This window comes from Saccopteryx leptura, chromosome 2 (genome assembly GCF_036850995.1).
Source record: "Saccopteryx leptura isolate mSacLep1 chromosome 2, mSacLep1_pri_phased_curated, whole genome shotgun sequence".
Taxonomy (NCBI): Eukaryota; Metazoa; Chordata; class Mammalia; order Chiroptera; family Emballonuridae; genus Saccopteryx; species Saccopteryx leptura.
Window position 1 is genome coordinate 48,276,911 of NC_089504.1, and position 21,342 is coordinate 48,298,252.

General features: G+C 43.4%; 1 protein-coding gene across 10 annotated transcripts in view; it reads right to left on the reverse strand.

Annotated features, from left to right (window-relative positions):
* LOC136394585 (transducin-like enhancer protein 4) overlaps positions 1-21,342 on the reverse strand; it is a 151,895-nt gene that overhangs the window by 18,657 nt on the left and 111,896 nt on the right. For all 10 annotated transcript variants that reach the window (XM_066367939.1, XM_066367938.1, XM_066367942.1 and 7 more), the window contains 3 exons: positions 2,232-2,351; positions 914-967; positions 250-402 (listed from right to left, as the gene is read on the reverse strand). In XM_066367939.1, the coding sequence (XP_066224036.1) occupies positions 250-402; positions 914-967; positions 2,232-2,351 (327 nt within the window). The remainder of the gene's footprint in view (positions 1-249; positions 403-913; positions 968-2,231; positions 2,352-21,342) is intronic.

Here is a 21,342-nt window from a genome sequence, read left to right on the forward strand (position 1 = left end):
CCATCTCCCTCCGCCAACCTTGCTTGCAAAAACACTCACGAAACTAACATCCGTCACTGACAAGTCTATAAATTCATGTGTCCCCAAAATATTTTTGTCAATTAAACTTGAATGCCGAACATATACATACAACATTTGGAAATAAAAGTCCTATAGAAAAATATGAAAAATACAAAATGAGAAGAAAAATAAAAGTCAAACCCAGCTATCCTGAAACAGGCAACACTTAGATGGTGAAGAACAGCTTACAAGGCTAAGTTCTTTGGATTTGGAGGAAGGAGTACTGCTGGAGGATGCGATTGAGGCTGGGCTAATTGGGGCGTCTTTCTTGAGCAGGCGTGTCTTGTCCAGGCCATTCTCTCTCGGGGAATGTGCTGGGCTCCCTCGAGGGGAAGACGGATCCTACAAAAGAACAGCTCGAGTATTAATACGGCAGAGCACATTCACAGTGCTGGAGTGCCTGGGTGTGGACGTTCCTAGCCAAAAGAATTTAATAGCTCAGAAGTGCAAAATGTTCTGGAATAGATAAATAGATAGTAAGACTCACTGAATCATATTGAGTATTCATATTGAGGTCAAAGAAAAATACTATACAAATTTATAGCATTTTTTTAAAACAAAAATCAAACCCTAAAAATTTGCAAGTCACTTGTCAATGAGATAGATCTGCAGGCTAACTACAGAGGTCGGTGTGCACTCATGGCGGTAGCAAAACACGCCTGCACATCACAGAAGAGACTCGCAGTAACAAAAGGATCAGCAACATATAAAATCAGTAATACACAAATTTTCCAGGTAAATATTAAATGTTTCCTTTTAGAGATTAAGAAAACATAGTGGATGCTAATTGTTAGGACACTAGTCACTGTTAGAGCTGGGTAAGAACAGGAAGTTACACGAACCACAAACATACCTCATTGGAAACGTCAACCACCAAGTTGTCATCACTCTTCTCACCATCGCTGTCCTGCGTGGACAATTGACAAGCATTACTTCCTCCCCCAGTAACAACCACAAAAAAGCCAGACTTACCCTAGATAAGTCCAGACTAATTAGTCATGTCATATAAAAATGAACTATACCAAAACACTCTACAATGTACTATGTTCTGTAGTCCTCATGCTGAAAGTTCTGAGGTAATACAATGATTCCATTTTAACAGTTTGAAAAATTGAAGCTTATGCCTTCCTTGTTACTCTAGAGCAGGGGTCCCCAAACTTTTTACACAGGGGGCCAGTTCACTGTCCCTCAGACCATTGGAGGGCCGGACTATAAAAAAAATACTATGAACAAATCCCTATGCACACTGCACATATTTTAAAGTAAAAAAACAAAACGGGAACAAATATAACATTTAAAATAAAGAACAAGTTAATTTAAATCAACAAACTGACCAGTATTTCAATGGGAACTATGCTCCTCTCACTGACCACCAATGAAAGAGGTGCCCCTTCCGGAAGTGCGGTGGGGGCCGGATAAATGGCCTCAGGGGGCCGCATGTGGCCTGCGGGCCGTAGTTTGGGGACCCCTGCTCTAGAGTATTGGTGCAAACTGGCACGCCCACCTTAAATCCGCCATGATTAGTTCTCTCAATGTTTTTAAAGAAACTGGATAGTAGCCATGTTTTAAAATTAGGAGTTTTCACATGAAAATGCTAATTTTCAGCTTTTTCCCCCCTGCGGCCTGGTAGGTGCCATTGCAGGAAGCAGAGTGGGACGACTTGTGTTCAGTCCCATCCAGCTCACTCCTTTTCCTATGTGACCTAAAGGACTAGTCACTGAGTGTCAACCCATGCCAGGGACATCCTGGATGTCTCTACAAATGATATTCCATACTGTCTATATTTCTCACAGCACAGGAGTTCATCTAAACAGTTTAACAGGCTATTTTTTCCCTTAACATTTCTAGCTGACCACAAGAAACTCAGCCACGTTGAAGTAGATGGAGGGGAAAAAATACATCTATAGAAATAATACTATGGACACCCAAGTCTTCTATTACTGCCAGATAAAGGACTCTGTTCTCTCTCACATACACGTATGCGCTCAGTGCACCCACACAGGACTTCGGACTAGCCAATAAAGACAAAGCTATGATTGCAATAAATTGTTCTCCCAGGAAGTTGTTACCCTGTATTCTAGTTTTGGCTGGTCCCAGTCAAAGGGTAGAACAGCTGCTGCTGGAAAGCAAGGTAAACTGGCCTCCCCCAAAGCAAAGGTGAATGAACCTACATAACGAGCCGCAATTTCCTTTTCTTCAGTTTTCTGCTTTTTGCTATCCGAGGAATAGTCGGTGGAGTTTCTGTGCTTCTCAGCCCCTCGGAAACTGGCTGACGGGGATACCGAAGAGCTCTGAAAGCAGAAAGGGAAGTGGAGTTGAGAGACAACCAGCCACTGAAGTGTGATTTTTGAAAATCATTTGAGACTTTATTCCCCCTTTTGTTCATTAGTCCACTCTTACAAAGCTGTTAAGAAAAAAACAGGAGAAAAGAGAAGAAGTAAAAGGAAGAAGAAAACAGAGGTTAGAGAGCAAGGGGGAAAAACAAAGGGGAAAAGGAGTGAACAAGACAGAGAAGCCGAGATGAGACAGAGGAGCACAGGGACAGAAAGGGAGGAGGCAGGGGATAATGTAAACTCAGCAGACAGAACGGGTCTGGCTGAAAGGAGATGTTTATATTATACTATTGAATTGGGAAATATATTATACTTTAGAGAATTGATAAAGGAAGCAGATACAAAAGAAAAAGGAAGGAAGAAAGGCAGTCTTCTTTTTTTGAAGTCGGCTAGTTAATGGGAAGCCAGTATTTGAAGCCTCTACAGAGAAACTGAATAATTTAGAGTCCAGCTTGAGAGATAATTAGTAGTTCTTCAATGAAAGAAAGAGGAGAGGTGCTCTTTGTTGATTTAAGCACCCCAAAATAATGATCATGTGCACAACGGTCATATTTATAGAATTTTGCTTCATCCTGCACCTTCAGGCTCTGGGAGATACAGAGTGAGAGATTAAAACAAAACAAAACCACACCTGCAAAAATGTACTTTATTCCTTTCTGACTCCTAGAGTTACCATGAGCCTGCTCCCTCGTATCTACAGGAGCCCAGGAACCGTTAGGCTCGGGGGATATAGGAAGATGGTCCCTCTGGGGATCGTGATCAGGGCGATCTGTATGAGCTCTGGCCACCTCTGTCATCTCTGCTCTTCCTAAGAGCTCTCAACCCCAGGAGCCCCACATACAGAAAACAAACACCGCTGACAAGATCTGCAGCACAGAGAATGAGGCCAGGTGGATGCTGCTAGAAAGGCCAGGTAGTTACTGGGCACATTTAGATGGTGTGAAGAACACACTGATGAGAACTGGAACTAACCTTAACAACTGGCTAGTGCCTCAGCTCCAGAAAGACCAAACGGAAGCGCTACATAAAGGTGAAGTCTGTGGGAGGGAGGAGCAGGGCTGATGTCGGGCCAAGCCGCTGAGGGCGGACGGTAGCCCCTGAGGAGCCAAGCCCTCAGCAGGGCAGCAGGGCAAGACTCCAAGCGCTAAATCAGCCCAGCCTGGGGTCAGAAAGTGCTGATCTTGGAGGGCAAAGAATACTTATTAAAAATTAAAACCCTAAGAAGAACAAGAATCACCACTAGAAGATCGGCCTGGTGTCCAAATGAATTCAGAAAACTGTTCAGTAAAGGTCTTCTTTAAAATTAACTCTTTGTACTTTTTTTCTTTATTTTAGTCTGTTAGTAATAATTAACATTTATAAAAATAGTCTATATTTCCAAGGGTCTTTTAATTAACTATGGGAGGCAGTGTGATGGCCAGCACTTTAGGCTCTATATTTTTTTACTTTCATTGTACCATGCCACATTCTCTTTTGTGGCTAAACTTTCAAAGCATGTTGTTAGAAGAAAATCAATAAATGTTTTTCACACCTGGGTAGGTATAGATACCAAGAGATCACCCCCTAGTGGTCAGCTGTAGTGATGGCAATCCCACCTCCAGCTCCAAGGGCAGGAATGCAGGGTAGGAGTTTGGAGGAGAAAGATGAGAATGAACACCAGTCACTGGGTTCTTACTGATACGGGCTGGATATTTCTAAACTGTTCCTTCCTGTACCAGTCTTTTCAAAGGCTTTATATTAATATTCTAGATGCACGGACCAAACTATCCCTACTGAAAGTCACCCTTTAAGCTTAGTGGCAGAAAAGATGGCAGGCGCTATTTAGTAAGGCTGAATTGAAGACTGAAACAGACGTTAGATGCCAATTTTAAAAAGCGGACTGCTTCTTGACTTGCATATATCTCCACTGAGTTCCATTCTTTGTTCCCAAGCCATAAGCCCTGGCTCAATGTTTTTACTTTGCTTCAAACCATGACCCAAACAAATCAGGTTTTTATAAGTAATCTCCATTGAAGTCATGCCAACAAACGTCATCTGTGAGCTACCATATTTAATGCCAGCTCCATACCTAGTTTCTCCCTTCTCCAGTCTATGCTCCATGTTTCTGGGATTAACATTTCCTAAACAGATATTCAACAAATTGGATCCCTAAAAAAGCAACAATGGGTCCCCACCACCCCAATTCTGAGTATGGCTATTTTCTAAAGGTCTTCACTCCACGCCCCAGCCCCGGTCCCGGCCTGGTCTCAGCGCCATGCGCTTGCTCCCGGGGCTCCATGTATTTATACTACACCTGCAGCCCTTTTTCCTGGCTCACGGGAATGCCCTTTCTCCCTCAGTGTCTTCCTTTTGACATCTCATTCTTAAGAACCAGCTCTGATATCACTTTTCAAAGCTCCTCAAACACTGTCAGACAGAATTAATCACTCATCCCTCTTTGTTCCCTTCACACTTTGTTCACTCAGTGAACACTCACCACCAATTTATGGTTGTTACGCAATGTCCCTTCCCACTCCAGGCTGCAGGTTCCGGCAGGCAGGGGACCCGGCACAGTGAGCGGCACAGAGCTGCCCAGGAATATTTTTGAACATAACTGATGAAGCCTCCCTTTGGCACTCCTTAATCTTAGTCCAGAATTCCAGTGATATATTCCCTCCCTTTCAGAGGTCCCCTGGGATGAACAGTTCCACCGGAAGCCATTCGCTAGAGTAAGACTGAGTAGTGGTGTCCCTTGAAGGTGGCACTATGGAAGCTCTGCCCTTTCTCCACCTTTCTTCCTTAACCCACTTCTAGATACCTTCAGCCTAATTTGATATTTTACAAAAAGAAAAAACAGTGAATGTATGTGTATATGATTAACAACTATGTGAGCCTTTTGATTCTGATACACTTCACTGAAAGTTATTTCTACTTTGTCCAATAGGAAAAACTGATTTGTAAACAATGGTGAAATGCTTTCTTAAAAATTAATACTAGGCCCTGGCTGGTTGGCTCAGCGGTAGAGCGTCAGCCTGGCGTGCGGGGGACCCGGGTTCGATTCCCGGCCAGGGCACATAGGAGAGGCGCCCATTTGCTTCTCCACCCTCCCCTCCTTCCTCTCTGTCTCTCTCTTCCCCTCCCACAGCTGAGGCTCCATTGGAGCAAAAGATGGCCCGGGCGCTGGGGATGGCTCCTTGGCCTCTGCCCCAGGCGCTAGAGTGGCTCTGGTCGCGGCAGAGCGACGCCCCGGAGGGGCAGAGCATCGCCCCCTGGTGGGCAGAGCATCGCCCCTGGTGGGCGTGCCGGGTGGATCCCGGTCGGGCGCATGCGGGAGTCTGTCTGACTGTCTCTCCCCGTTTCCAGCTTCAGAAAAATACAAAAAAAAAAAAAAAAAAAAAATTAATACTAAATAGTGATGCTTATTTAGATTTTTATGCACACATTTACTGGCACACATGTACAAATACCTTTATTCTTTTTTAAAAACTGGCTGTTTCAGGCTCTGTGAGTAGTATTTTATTTGTGAATTTTACTGTAGGTCAGAGATACATGTTGGAGTTTCCTGGTAGAATGATAAAGAAGTTAATTATCACTAGTATTTAAGTTAAGCTGAACAATGGGCAGTGGGGCAATAAGCAATGTTTTAATAACATAATTGCTCTGGAATCAAATGGACTCGGCAGGCTCTCACCATGAATCTTAGCATGAGCTGATAGACAGCCACCTCACTTTTTTGCTGAGCTAATCAAGTCACAATTTTACAAGAGCTTCTTTTATTTCTTTACTGTTATTTTAAAAGCTGAGCCAGGTTAAGATACTTCCCGAGCTTACTACAGAAGAAACAGACTAGAGCTGCATCATGATTCTACATAAATCTACAAATCTAGAAACACTAAACATAAATCTTTTCTTATTAGTTTGAGCATGTAAATACAGCAGCAAATCTGTTATGGACAGAAAGTCAGTGGCTAATCCAAAGAGGGCAAAATACCTTAAATGTGAATATTTAGCAAAAAACTCTGAAAAATAATCACACAGCATTAATTTTTTTTTAAAAAAAGTAACCATATTTGTTAAAAACGTCAACACTTTTTATTGGAATATTAAAAAGAACATGGGCCTGATCAGGTGGTGGCACAGTGGATACAGCATCAGCCTGGGACCCTGAGGACCCAGATTCAAAACCCCAGGTTGCCGGCTTGAGCACGGGCTCACCCAGCTTGAGCGTAGGATCGCTGGATTGAGTGTGGAATCATACACATGACCCCATGGTCACTGACTTGAGCCCATGGTTGCTGACTTGAGCCCATGATCGCTGGCTTGAGCAAGGGGTCACTCGCTCTGCTGTAGCCCCTGGTCAAGGCACATGAGAAAGCAATCAATGAACAACTAAGAAGGAGTAACAAAGAATTGATGCTTCTCATCTCTCTCCCTTCCTATCTGCCTGTCCCTCCCTCTCTCTCTTGTTAAAAAACCCCCACAAAAACACAATAGATATTTAATGAAAGAGAAAGAAGAGAGTAACAAGCAAGGACAAACCAAGGTTAAAAATAGTAACTTGTGCAGTAGAGCGTCTGCCTGGTGCGCAGGAATCCCGGGTTCGATTCCCTGCCAGGGCACACAGGAGAAGCGCCCATCTGCTTCTCCACCCCTCCCCCTCTCCTTCCTCTCTCTCTCTCTCTCTTCCCCTCCCACAGCCAAGGCTCCATTGGAAAAAAGATGGCCCAGGCACTGAGGATGGCTCTGTGGCCTCTGCCTCAGGCACTAGAATGGCTCTGGATGCAACAGAGCGACGCCCCAGGTGGGCAGAGCATCACCCCTGGTAGGCATGCCGGGTGGATCCCGGTTGGGCGCATGCAGGAGTCTGTCTGACTGCCTCCCCGTTTCCAGCTTCGGAAAAATGAAAAAAAAAGAAAAAAAAAGAGAAAAATTAATAATAACTTGTAAGTCTTATTATATGAAGAATTCTAATTGCTTTGGTAGTAAAAGGTAAATTTGAAAGACAGTTATTGCTAACATTACAAATCACGTTATCTCAAAATGAAAAATAATCTAGATACTAGGTTGAAATCCAACCCAGACTTTACAAAGATTACTTGATCAAGTCAGCTGGAAAACTGGTACCTCCAGCAATCTAAAGAGATAGTCTCGCCCCTTCACCTTTACTCCTCTGCCACCTCAGGATCAAAGATGACCACGTGTGGGAGAGTTCTATAAAGTATCACCCCAGGAGAGGTAATGTTGCTGTGATTAGCTAATTTTAATAGCAGGTAGCACAGACTTTACTATCAGACAAGAGCATCTTTCTGAGTCAGACTACCTGGGTTTGAGTCTACAATCTTCCACTTAACAAGTGTGTAGCCTTGGGGGGGTGTTGCTTAGTCTCAACCAGTCTGTGGTCAACAGCATCCCACCCATTCCCTCAACTGGGTTGCTTTGAGGACTACGTGAAAGAATCCATATAAGGTACTAGCACAGTCCCAGGCAGACAACTGAGCCTTCTACAATAGCAACTCAGCAAGCACTATGCTGTGTACTGTACTCTATTTACTACAGAGCTCTGTAGATCTTCTATTTTAAGCCTCACATAAGGACCATTCTAGGCATTTATGTACACTACCCTTCAGCATAGATATACAAGTGGTCCATAATGATAGGGTTTCAATAGGTTGCTACTAACCAAAACACATCTCCTTTCAACAATCACAGTAAGGTTTTGGTTCAATACCACACCTACACTGAACTTTCTAATTTGATTTCAAATGCACATCAAACTCATTCTGTTTTCCCTTTGCACAGATGCTATGCTCAGACATCAGCTCCCTTACAAGATTTCAACCAGGAAGAATATGTTAAAGACCAAGTGGACAACCTTGATCAAAAATTCTAAATTCATTTGTTACCATCTGTTTGCTCATCAGCTATGGCCTTCAAACACCCTATCTACTTGGCAGCAAAGGGTAACTTCGTTTCCAAACAGATAAAGGGGATAACTATGGGGTAGAGGGCAACACAAAGATCTGCTTCGGGTGACTTCAAGTCCTGGCACGTCCCCACTTTACGCCTGTTGTCCAGATCTCTCCTTATTCTCAAAACCCACGCACCCAGGTTAGAAAAGAAATTATACTGCTACTCTACCTGTAGTCCACTCAGTACAAGGATTAGTTTGGGTCAGGAACAATTCAGGGGGAGTTTGTTTATGGCCGTGGGGTGGGGAGGAAGCAGAGGGCAAGGTCAAGAGCCCTGCAGACCCTTTATTGATGCTATAACCAAAGTTCTCAATCATCATTTCATCTACAAAGACCAATACCTAGAAGAGAAATGAACACTGGCGATGTTCTTGGATGTGGAAAGGCCACGGTACTGCTCAGCTCAGCAGGGACTCAGCCCACTCCTCTCGCACAGGGAACCTTCAGGATGAGCCCTACAATCATGAGCATTCCAGGGTCAAGTATGGTCACTAGCCCTCAAAGCACTTTAGTTATAAAATACTTTCAACAAGTTCTGAAATCAAAGAAATATCCTAAAGAAACCTATGTATACCAAACCAGTAAGTACCACATACCAGTGCCTTTCTGATTGAGATTTTATTATATAGCATTACACAAAATGTTTATATATTCCTGTTTACAGAGCTCTTGTTTAACTGATAAAAGTTTATTACCACCCTGGCCGGTTGGCTCAGCGGTAGAGCGTCGGCCTAGCGTGCGGAGGACCTGGGTTCGATTCCCGGCCAGGGCACACAGGAGAAGCGCCCATTTGCTTCTCCACCCCTCCGCCGCGCTTTCCTCTCTGTCTCTCTCTTCCCCTCCCGCAGCCAAGGCTCCATTGGAGCAAAGATGGCCCGGGCACTGGGGATGGCTCTGTGGCCTCTGCCTCAGGCGCTAGAGTGGCTCTGGTCGCAACCTGGCGACGCCCAGGATGGGCAGAACATCGCCCCCTGGTGGGCAGAGCATCGCCCCATGGTGGGCGTGCCGGGTGGATCCCGGTTGGGCGCATGCGGGAGTCTGTCTGACTGTCTCTCCCTGTTTCCAGCTTCAGAAAAAAAAAAAAAAGAAAAAAAAAAGTTTATTACCTCATTTATAAGGAAATAACCAGGAGAGATAAAATAATCCTCAACTGGGAAAAATGAAATCTAAGAACTTTAAAAATTATTTGATCGAAATAATTATATACTGCCTTCCTAACACATGCAAACTTATGTTAATTAGCTTACATTTATAGCATACTAGTGGTGAAATACCTGGGTATGGTAGGATTCTGAGCCAGGTACAGTGTCAGTTTACTGCTCATTACAGTAAAACTTTTAAAAATAGCCTACTTGATTAAGGAAGTCATTAAAAACACAATCTGTATATAACCCTCATAGAACTTGTTTTCAAATTAACAAATCAAAATTCACCTTCAAAACTGACTGGGATTTCTGTAGACTTGCCCTTGTAAAAACAAGATTTAACATAATCTTCATATAATGAGTCTGTTCTTAACTGTTTCTCATCTTCTATAGCATTTCACAAACAGAAGCTTAGCTTAGTTTAAGATAAATTTCTTTAGCAGATAATCAAAATGCTATCAAACCAGAGGCAGAATCCACAATGGTCACAATATGGGCACTGGAGTCAGAGTGCTGGGTTCTAGACCAGGCTGTACCACTGCTGTACAGCCAAGGACAAGTTAACGAACCTCTCCAAGCTTCCACTTCCCCAAGTGGGTAAGACGAGGCTAACAGAAGTACCTCCAGGATTAAAGGAACGTATGCACGTTGTGAAGCTCCTAGCACAGAAAGAGCCACTGCTCATGTGGGAACCACCACACAATCTTAGTCCACTTACAGACTCACTCAGTTAAGTATGTACTGAATATCCACTAAGTATGGAAATGAAATACACACCTTGCCCTCCAGTAAGAATCCCTAAGTTAAAACTACTTAGAATATAGCAATCCTACATATTTATTCCCTCATGTGGTAGAACATTAGCACTTCAGTATTCAGTCATTCATGTTTTGCTGCCATAACCTCAGCATTATGTATTACTTGGTCAGGATAAAAAGCCGTAATAATTTATAAGGTATCAATAAAATTGATTTTAAATTAGAACATTATCTTAATGTCCTCCCGGGGTTTCTTGACTGTTATTTCCTCTTCCTGGAATAAAGCTGTTGGCTCCACCCCAGAAATTTCATTAAATACAGTTACTTTAGCTGGTGAGCTGAGCAGCTAGAACATGATGGTCTGACACCAAAGATATAGGTTTAATTCTTGTATAGGCATTTTACTTTCCTCTCTTGACAGCCACTGACTTATGCAGTCCAAACTGTGAGTCACATGAGGAAGCAACTGGGGGGACTAACAGGATACAAGTATGCACATCCCCCCAATCACTGGAGAGGTGAGCCCAAGCACAGGCTAAATTAATCAAGCAATCTTACTCCTGATTTAAGACATGGCAGAGTATTAACAGTCTACCAGAAATTGTAAAACAAATACACAAAAAGTACCAAGCGCATACAAATATTACACAGAAGTTACTTCCATCTTTTACACCAGGTATAGTCAACCTTTTTTACCTACCACCCACTTTTGTATCTCTGTTAGTAGTAAAATTTTCTAACCGCCCACCGGTTCCACAGTGATGGTGATTTATAAAGTAGGGAAGTAACTTTACTTTATAAAATGTACAAAGCAGAGTTAAAACAAGTTAAAGCATATAATAATAATTATTTTCCAAGTACTTTATGTCAGATTTTTGCCAAGTTTGGCAGAATAAATCTTTATAAAACAACTTACTATATAGTTAAATCTATTTTTATTTTATTTTTTTGTATTTTTCTGAAGCTGGAAACGGGGAGAGACAGTCAGACAGACTCCCGCATGCGCCCGACCGGAATCCACCCGGCACGCCCACCAGGGGCGACACTCTGCCCACCAGGGGGCGATGCTCTGCCCCTCCGGGGGCATCGCTCTGCCACGACCAGAGCCACTCTAGCGCCTGGGGCAGAGGCCAAGGAGCCATCCCCAGCGCCCAGGCCATCTTTGCTCCAATGGAGCCTCGCTGCGGGAGGGGAAGAGAGAGACAGAGAGGAAGGGGGGGTGGAGAAGCAAATGGGCGCTTCTCCTATGTGCCCTGGCTGGGAATCGAACCCGGGTCCCCTGCACGCCAGGCCGACGCTCTACCGCTGAGCCAACTGGCCAGGGCTTAAATCTATTTTTTTATTTATACTTTGGTTGCTCTGCTACTGCCCACCTTGAAAGCTGGAATGCCCGCTAGTGGGCAGGAGTGACCAGGTTGACTATCACTGTTTTAAACTGTCTAATCACCCCAAAGCCACTGTATGACCTTCAATCCAATGACCTCCTCAAAGTCTGCAAGAACAAACATTCCTAAGTGCACCTGCACTCCACCAAGAAATCCCTTCTTTCATTCATACAGATTCTATAAATCGCATGTGCAGACACTATATGTAAATTATAGTCACATGTACTCGCCACTTCTTCTGGGATTACTTTTTCCAGTCTAGCACTATAAAATATATCCCAAATCATTCACTCACCTATTCCTTGTAATTAATGTTACTAAGTCTCATTGACAAATATGCACATGAGTTTGAATGCCCTAAAAACAAGGGGGCATGAGACTGGCAAAAATTTCCTTCCTGAATTTTCTGAAGAGGTGAACTGGCGTTAGACTTATTCTTATACAGTGTTCTGTTCTTGAATTGAAATATAAACACACTTATAACAGCTGCTTTCAAAGTACTGAGTAGGGTAGCTGCTCACAGAAAATAAGTGACTCAGCTTTAAGACTTGGCAAGCTCTATCTTAATGGACCAGAATTCACATTTTAGAAACTATTAAAATTTATTGGAAAAGGAAGTCTTTTCATGTTGCTATTTTTTTTCCAGTAAACTGTTTTAATCTATCTGAAAGGCTAAATACTTTTTTCGTCCAAAGAGTGTTAACTCTACAGAGCCTCATATATACTCTTATGTATTATGTATGCAAATAAACTCTACAACATCGGAGGGTAATTGAGCAGAAACACCGAAGGAAACGACAGGGCATCAATCTCGAGGGAGGCTGCCTAACAGTTTTAAGATTACTAATCCTTAAAAATCCCAGGTCTTGTTCAACCCACCTCAAAAGGGCAAAAAGTTTTCACTGATCACTTAGCCAATTTGGTCTTTAAGCCCTTCGTAAAATATTAAAGTGAGTTATACTCTAGAACAGGCCTGACGAGTAGAAATATAATGTGAGCTACACATGTATTTTAATCTTTTCTAGTAGCCTGATTTTAAAAAAAAAACAAAATCAGGTAAAATTTTAATCGTATATTTATTTAACACAACGTATCCAAAGATATGTCAAAATGTAATAAACATTTAAATTATTGAGGTACTTTTTGCATTCTTTTTTAGTACTAGGTCTGGTCTTTAAAATCTGGTGTACACTTTACACTTCTAGCACATCTCCATATGAAATGGCCGCATTTTTGGTACTCAATAGCCATGTGTGGCTTAGGTGACACAGGTCTGCAAGTTCTTGAATAGGAATCAACATCTATTAATAGAGGCATCTAGTGCTTTATAGAAGCACAGGCCTGACATGGTTGCTGCCTCTCTTCTCCACTCTCAGTGAAAGGTCTCCTTCTCAGAGTGCTGGACACCCCATCTCTTCCACCCCTTAGTGCTGGCTTCTGCCAAGACCTTCCTCCCCAGACTCTCTGTGACTAGCATGTTTTCACCTTGAATGCCCCAGCTTAAACCCACCTCCTCAGAAAGGGCTGGTCAATGATGCTATCTAAGATTCCTCCTGAAAATCTCTACCACAGCCCCTTTCGTACTTCCCCAGCATTTGTAGCACAGCCATTATTTTGATTATTTACTTGTCTCTTCTACTTGATTAGAAGTTACTGGAAGGCAAGGGCTATGCCTGGTTTCATCACATGAAAATCCCGTTCTTGGTTTAATGCCTCAATGAACAGCGGCTGCTGAACAAACGAGTGAGTGCAAAACTTGATTTGCTCACGCACCAATGCTTATGCAAATGTCTTCCTTGTGCTCAGATTTTCATTATGTTGAGGTTAGAGATTATGCATTCCTAAAGGGCATGCACTATTGTACTTTATTTCTTTGTCTTCTCAGCACTCAATATAATGACTGTCACAGTCAGAAGAAGAGCTGCATGTGCATGTGGGTGTGGATACCCAGGTGTGGTATAGGCACACCAGAGGAGGGAGACAGCCTTCAAAAATGGTCATTTTGAAAGTGATATTGTGGCAAAATAATTTTCAGGGCTATGCTAAAAAGACATTAAGAAGCAATACAAAAAATAAAACTGAAATGAAGATCAGAATGGTAACAGGTAGAGAGGAGGGTCAAAAGTGGTGCCTTTGCCCTGTTTGCTCCCCTACTCACAGCACAGGACCCCCCCCCCCCCAAGGTCAGCACAGGCTTGACCTCTGGGCAGGCATTCAAGGAATATTTGCTGTTGCGTAACTGCAGTAGTGCTTCCAATTTTTATTTTTTATTCCCAAAGAGATAAATCTTTAGCATAAGGGAGACATTTTTCAAGAGGTTATCCCTCTTCCTCATCTCTTATGCACTCAATCAGCTGTTTGTGATCAGGGAGAAACAAATCTCACTCAAGTCTGACCACTGAAAAGGCAGAATTTAAATGAGTCCTGCCTGTGTGAACACCGTGTAAAGAATGCAGCATCAGCAGTTTTCCTGTGGGTGTTCATTTAGAGAATGGGGGACCCTGGGGCTCTCCTGGAAACATCTACCCCTCAAGGAGGTAAGAGGTGAAAAGAAAAAACTCTTCAGCACTCCCACCCCCTTTTATAGATAGTAAGTCACCACCATGCAGGTGATGAAAGAGAAATCCCAATATAGGGCACACAGATATAATACTTTTATTGCAGGGCGAGCTTTACACATAGGTTGATTTTTAAATCATAGATGACTATCTGGAGCTTTATGTGAATTTTTTTTGTATGTACAGCAGCATAAAGCATAACATTAGTTTAACAAAGTGACTTCAATATACTGGGGAATGAAAACAAATGAGACACAGATGCTTAAGAGACATACTTTCAAATTTTCCCCAAGAAATGATTTCAAGTAGCAGCCTTCATCTGACAACTAGATCTAAAGATGTGAGGGTCTGAACAAAATATATAAAACATTGGAAGAACAAGTTGCTTCACCAAGCGTGTGCCAAGATTCCTCTGGTCTAACCAGGAAACAGCATTTCACTAACCAGGGCTGAGATGTTGAAAGGGAAGTCAGGTCAAGGTCAAATCTCCCTGCTATCCTCACATAATCATACATCAGAGAGCCAAATTATAAGAGAACTATGGAAAACATCTCAGCGTTCCGTCTACTTGCCATCCCAAGCAACTGGGAGTGCTGGTCTGTAGCTCCTGTTTCTCTGACCTGCCCCTCTTCCACCCTCCCCACCTCATAAGGGGCCCCACTTGCCAGCAATGCCTCTGTCAATACTGAGTCCTGCCAGTTGCACTATGGGCTAAAGAGGTTGTTGACCCTTATTCTAACATGTCCTTTTAGGTTAATTACTTTTGTATACTCAGTGTACCCAGTGACATTTAATCATTATAGTGCTACTCGGGTAAACAGAACTGAATGGAGCCAACTTCAATTTGGCATCGAGCTAAATGGTGCGGTAATAGCAGCAAGCTGAAAATGGACTAGAGGAAAATACTCTCACTCACCACACTCAGAAAGGAGGTGAGTACCATTCGATCAATCACTATTTTATTAAAGAGGAAGAACACGAGCTCGGTGGAACGCTTTTGTTATTTAATAGGAAATATGGCTGGAAGAACATGCTGCACTTTGTAACGTAAGGACAGTCTAGTAAGTATTTGCTGAATAAATGAAGATAAAAATAACTCCAAGTGTACCTATGATTTTTGTGATATGTCTACCTCTTTACATGTACACGAGCGTGTGCGCTGTCTGTCTGTCTGTCTGTCTCTCTCTCTCTCTCTCACACACACACACACACACACACACACACACACACACACACACACAAGTGCATACATGCCCATCACAGGACAGCCCTCTGCTAACACAGCCAACAGTCTACTATCTTGCTAGTTTTTGGTTTACAAGCATCCAGGGAACCAGCACGAAGATGCAGAAGATCCCACCACCTAGCATATACAAAGAAGCAACCAGGAGCCCATGTTTAATACAACATGTCCCGGACCTCTGGGCCCCTGACAAAGTTTGCTGAAACAGGTACCCCCATGGCCTTCCTACTACTGGGAAAAGAGAGTGGGTCAGAGGGGCCATTAACAGCCTTGACAGAGCCAGCCTGACCACAGGAAACAGATGATTCTCCAGTACTTTCAATATTAGTTAGGAAATGGGAAAATAAGGCTTTACTCCTCTATCTGAAGAATAACAGACTTTGTAAGCAGTCTCATGTTGTGCCTCCAGTTGAATCCTGTAAGTGTAGCTAAATGCCTACTCTGCTGGTGGACACTGGGAACACAAAGTGAGTGAGGCGCTGGGCTGGCAGTGCTGTGGGGTCTTCAGGGAAGGCGATGGGAGGGAGTAACAATGACAGGCTTTGGAGCAGCGATTCTCAACCATTTTCATCTCATGGCACACATAAACTAATTACTGAATTTCTACAGCTATACCAAAACATCTATTTTTTGCCAATCTGACACACACGCAAAAACACAGGTATAATTCTGATTCATTCACACTGGATGGCGACTGTTGTGTTGGCTGTTGTCATTTTTTTATTTGACAATCTAAGGGAAAAGAGGTGCCCCAACTAGATAGTCTGGTATATCATGTTGTAAAAATTCTTACAGCACATGGGTTGGAAAATCGCAGAGCACTCTGGTTTCAAATCTCAACTCCAGTACTTATTAACTGTGTACTGGCACGTTAGCCCGGCAAGGCCTCAATTTTCATACCTGTAAAATAGAGATAAGGATATTTACCCTACTGGGTTGTCATAAAGATTAAATGAGACAACTACATGAAGTGGCAGTACTGCCTTTCCTATCAGGCTTGTTTCTGGAATCTGCCCTAGAAGACAAAGGCTAAGCTTTTACAAACAACCCAGCCCAACCCAGGCACAACAGGAGACCCAGGAGTGGCTGGGACCGCCTCCTCTTGGCCTGCCTTTGACAGAGATCAACTCCGGAATCCTGGGGAAAAGCCACCCTGTCCAGGCTCAGACATTTCAGACAGCATACTCTTCAGTCTGGGCATCGATGCCCTCTCAGCTCTGTGCCCTCTGAATGTTCAGCTTTCTCATCTGTAGAATTCACATCAAACACACCTTTTAGCATGACCTTGAAGTAAGTCTATCATGAGCGAGGCATCAGGACTAATGGGGTGAGGGAAGACAGCACGTATCCTCCATAAATAACAGTACTGCTAGTTGCTGCCGTGAGTCCCAACTACACGCCAGGCACTGTGCCGAGCCCCAAGACCCTGAGGCCCGGAACACAGTTTTAAAAAGGTGGATGATTAAATCATTAGTAATAAAATTAATAAAAAAATAAGTACAAATGACAATATAGTACAAGGGAGATGAACAGGATGCTAAGACTGAGGCTACCTAGCGACAGGGTGGTTAGGGATGGTCTCTTCAAAGAGATGACATTCATTCTGACACTGAAAGCTAAAGTTGGAGTCAGGCAAAGAATTCTGCAGACAGAGGGAAGGGCACATGCACAGGCCCCAAAAGGGGAGACCTGAGGTGACCCTGGAGGGACCAGAGGCTGGCTGCCGCTGAGGACGGAGAGCAGGAGATGATGCTGGGAGGAGGGCCCGGCAGGCCACAGTGGAGTCTGGGTCTTATGCTAAATGCCACTGAAGGGGAGCAATGAGATGACAGGCACATTTTATAACCTCCCACGAGACCTTCAGAAAGTTCAATTGTGAGATGGGGGTCAGAGCCAGAGGAAGACTTTTAAAAGCACTTCAAAACAGAAAAGATTATGTTGCCTACCTCCACCCAATACCAAGTATATAGCAAAATTCTCAATCAGATCATCAAAGCTGAGCTGTTACACTCTTGGTGCCCGGGCTTTACAAGCGCTGTTAGCGTGGGCTTGAGTGGGCCTGCCAGGTAACAGAGCTTTGGAGGGGAAGCAGCAGTCCAGGAGATGCTGGTGTCTCGGACTAGAAGGGGTGCTGGAGGCGGGGAGAAGATGGATCTGAGAGAGATGCAGAGGTATAACCCAGCGACTCACACAAATATAGGTGTGTGCAACTAGGTATGCTTGGGTGTGTGTAAGTATAAATATATACATAATTAGAATGGAATCAAGTGTGTTGACATACTGAAGTCATCTTCATGCATCTGCAACCGGATGTAGGCTCTTACTGGAAAAAGAAAGAGCAGGAGCCTTAGGTAGCCCACAAGAATGCTCCCGACCTGAAGTGGGCTCATGGGACTCGCCCGCATCCTACAGGTTTATCAGAACGGGAAACAACTGGGAGGTTTAGAGCTATTGATCTAACCAACCTGAATTACATTTCCACAAAGTGGTAGACCAGGTATTTGAGACAGATGCTAATGCATACATGCCAATAACATCCTTACTCAAAGAAACTTAGAAAAAAGGGAAGGGTATATTTCTGTGATCAACAGAAAACTGATTTATAAGAGCACAGGGATACATTAATAAGAAGCAGTGCTCTCAGGTTTCAAAAAAGAGGAATTTATCCCCTGAGACGCCCCATGGGAAACACAGGCCCAGGAACTGCTTGGGACGGGGAAGTAAGCCACGCGGGGCCCAGACTGGACAGCAGGGCTCCAGGTGGGTGAGGAGGCCAGGAGAGTCTCGGAGGAAATGGAGGAGGACGAAAGTCACAGAGCAGCAAAGCCCCCCACAGAAGGTGTCCTGTCTTGTGGGACAAGATCATGGACTGGGAGGGATACGACAGGCTGGCAGGCTACAAACAAAATTCAACACTAGCTGCTTGTGAGAACTACTTATGTAGTTTTAAAAAATAAAATAATATAAAAGTTAAAAAAGGCCCACCTGTGCCCAGCCTGATTCTTTTGAGGGGTATCTGGGAGACTTTACACAAGCCCCCAGGTGATGTAGAGGTTGAGACCCTCTGACCTTAGGCATCCTGAGCATCAGCGGGCACTGTGACCCTGCTGTCAATCAGAACATCTCATCAACTAGAACTGCCTACCTATTAGCACATCACCTCCAGACCTTTCAGACTTCATCTCCCTGTGGCCGTTCTCCTTAGGATGAACTACATTTAACTGGAAAGAAATAACTTATTTCAAAATCAGTCACAAGCATGTCACAACATGATGCAAGATGCTCCTTACACATTTTTGAACGCCTGAATATATTGTTCCCATGCGTGACTCAACAATGCTGACAAAGTGATGTCTTTTGAGTGCCATAATTAAAACAATAATCTCAATAAAGTGGGCATTACAAGATGATTGGCCACCCTTAGGTATTAAGCAAATTGTGGTAAAAGCCAAGGATACTCATTGCCAAGGTCAATTACAGCAACTGCTTATCTGAATTACATTATTGCTATTGTAAATCCCATTTGATTTTAAACAAACAAACAAACCAAAATACTATGACACTGACCTAACATACCCCAGGGAAGTGACCTGAGAAGGCGTTCCTGTTGCTTGACTACTGGTCATTTAAGAATTCCTACAATTAACTCTGTAGCACCTCCCACTTACAATCTGTCCCTTTCAAGTTTTGTTTTTCCGGTCTTCCAGTCTGAGTTCATTAGGAAAATATGGCTATCATTAGGAAAATATGGCTATCAGACACTAGAGAAGTGCCTTAGAAGGGCAGCATGTGGTAACATAGAAAACTGAAGTGGCTCTAAACTAATAATATAAACAGGGGGTACAAGAGAAAAATGCTGTCGCTCCTTGAGGCGCGCCCGCCCCGCCCCACCACCAGCACATTACAGGCGCGGCGTTCACTGCCTTGTGCAGACACCGAGCTCTCGGGCGGGTCATGGCTCGTGGGAAGGTATTTTGCCCTGCACATGCCACTGTCAGCTTGTCTACATTAGCACTCAGGCTGCAGTACCCAATGGTCAACCAGGAAATAATCAAGAAAAGCTTTGAAGACCAGAAGAGAGAAAACAGAAATTTTGACCTCCCTTTGGGTAACTAGAATGTGTCTGGCAATCGAAGAATATAAAACTTCTTTTTTAAGCTGTGATTAAATACCAAGACTTTGATGTTTTATATGGTATTTTTTTCCCAGTAATTAACTGCACTAATGAAGTTAATTAGTGGGGAAGAATGCCGTATAAAACATCAAAGTCTTGATGTTTAGTGTCACCACCGGTTCAACTAAACAGTAATAAAGAAATAATTTCTTAAGCGCATTTATGCGTGCTCAGCACTTCTATTTACAAGCTCAAACTGTATGACGGGAACATTTTTCAAAATATCCAAAGATGCTATCCACAGTGCAATCCAACTGCACTGACAGCAACTACATACCATTTAATGTAGTGTAATTAAGTAGCCAAGAATGCCACGTAAAGGAAAGAATTGAGACATTTAATCATAGTTAGGAGAATGGTTATAAATCTACCATTATTGAGAGACAAAGGAATGGGGGAAACCCAAGGCAAACAGCCACAAGAAGAACTGTGCAACCTGAAAGCTAGTGCTAATTATGCATTAGAGAGTGGGTTTAGCTTCAGACTAAGGGGGAAAAAAGGGCCAAGCTATAAAACAAGAACTTCAGACAGCAGGTCCTACTAACTACAGGATGGCCCGGAGTGTACTTTCGTCTGGAACACAGTGTGCAGGGATGGGGAAAATACTGGAATGCGAAGATCAGCAAGTGGGAGGCCTTCTCAATGTAAAGGTCACAGCTACAAACAGGCTCTACCAAACAAGGCAGGAACGTTCTCACCTTTAGCTGGCAGGGAACACAGACATGATCCAGCCCCCTGCTACACAAAGGGAGATGCACTGCCCAGCAGCAGTGAGATCTGAGAGCCTGTTAGAATCCAGCATGTCTGGCCCCAACCCCTCGACCTACTGAATCAGAATCTGCATTTTGGACAACATGTGTGTTTCTTCTATGCTCACCAAAGGTTTGAGGAGTACCTGTCTACTTCAACCCCCTCACTTCATAAAGAAGGAAACTCGAATCCCACGGGATGATGTAACTCACACCAGGTAACTCAGGGCAGATATTAGAAGACAATGCAATCCTGACTTTAATAAGAAGCACAGGAAATGATGCCTGGATGCTGTGAAAAGAACCCAATCTGTATCTAGAGCAGCAAAGCACCATCAATAAAAGAGGACACAAAAGAGGTCAAGGGAATGACAAAGGGGCTTGCCTCATTAGGTCTGACAGGTCTGAGTTCAGATCTATGACTGAGGCCAAGAACTCTTATCAAACATGTATGAAGTGAAAAATTACAAATTCTGTAAACACGGAAGATATAAAGGACCTTAAAATGTGTTAAAAAAACACAAAACTCAGAGGAGGAAACTCTCCAAGGTCTCTACTTTATTTTCTCAAAGGGAGAGGAAAAGAAGAAGTAAATCCAGGGGCTGCCACGTGTGGCTGCAGAGGATGTGGCATTCACAGCTCTGGGGACCATGTACTGTGCTCCTGTACAACTACACGGGCCACCCAAACCCGGGAGGGAGTGAGAAGCATGGGCAGGCTTGTTGCACACTTTAGGTCAGATCCAATAGTCAATTAGGATTCCGGAAGATGAATAAAAGGAACGAGACGTAGGCTATATAAAGCCAAGGGAGGCAGGCAATTTCATCAGAATTGTTCATCATAATGAATGTGTCTCCCCCAATGAAATGTGAGCTCCATGAGGGCAGACATTTCTTTGTCTTTTTTACCACTGTATCCCCACAGCCTAAGCACTGTGCCAGTACTTGGCTAGCCATGGAATAATAAGTTTCTTAAAACATTTAACACAG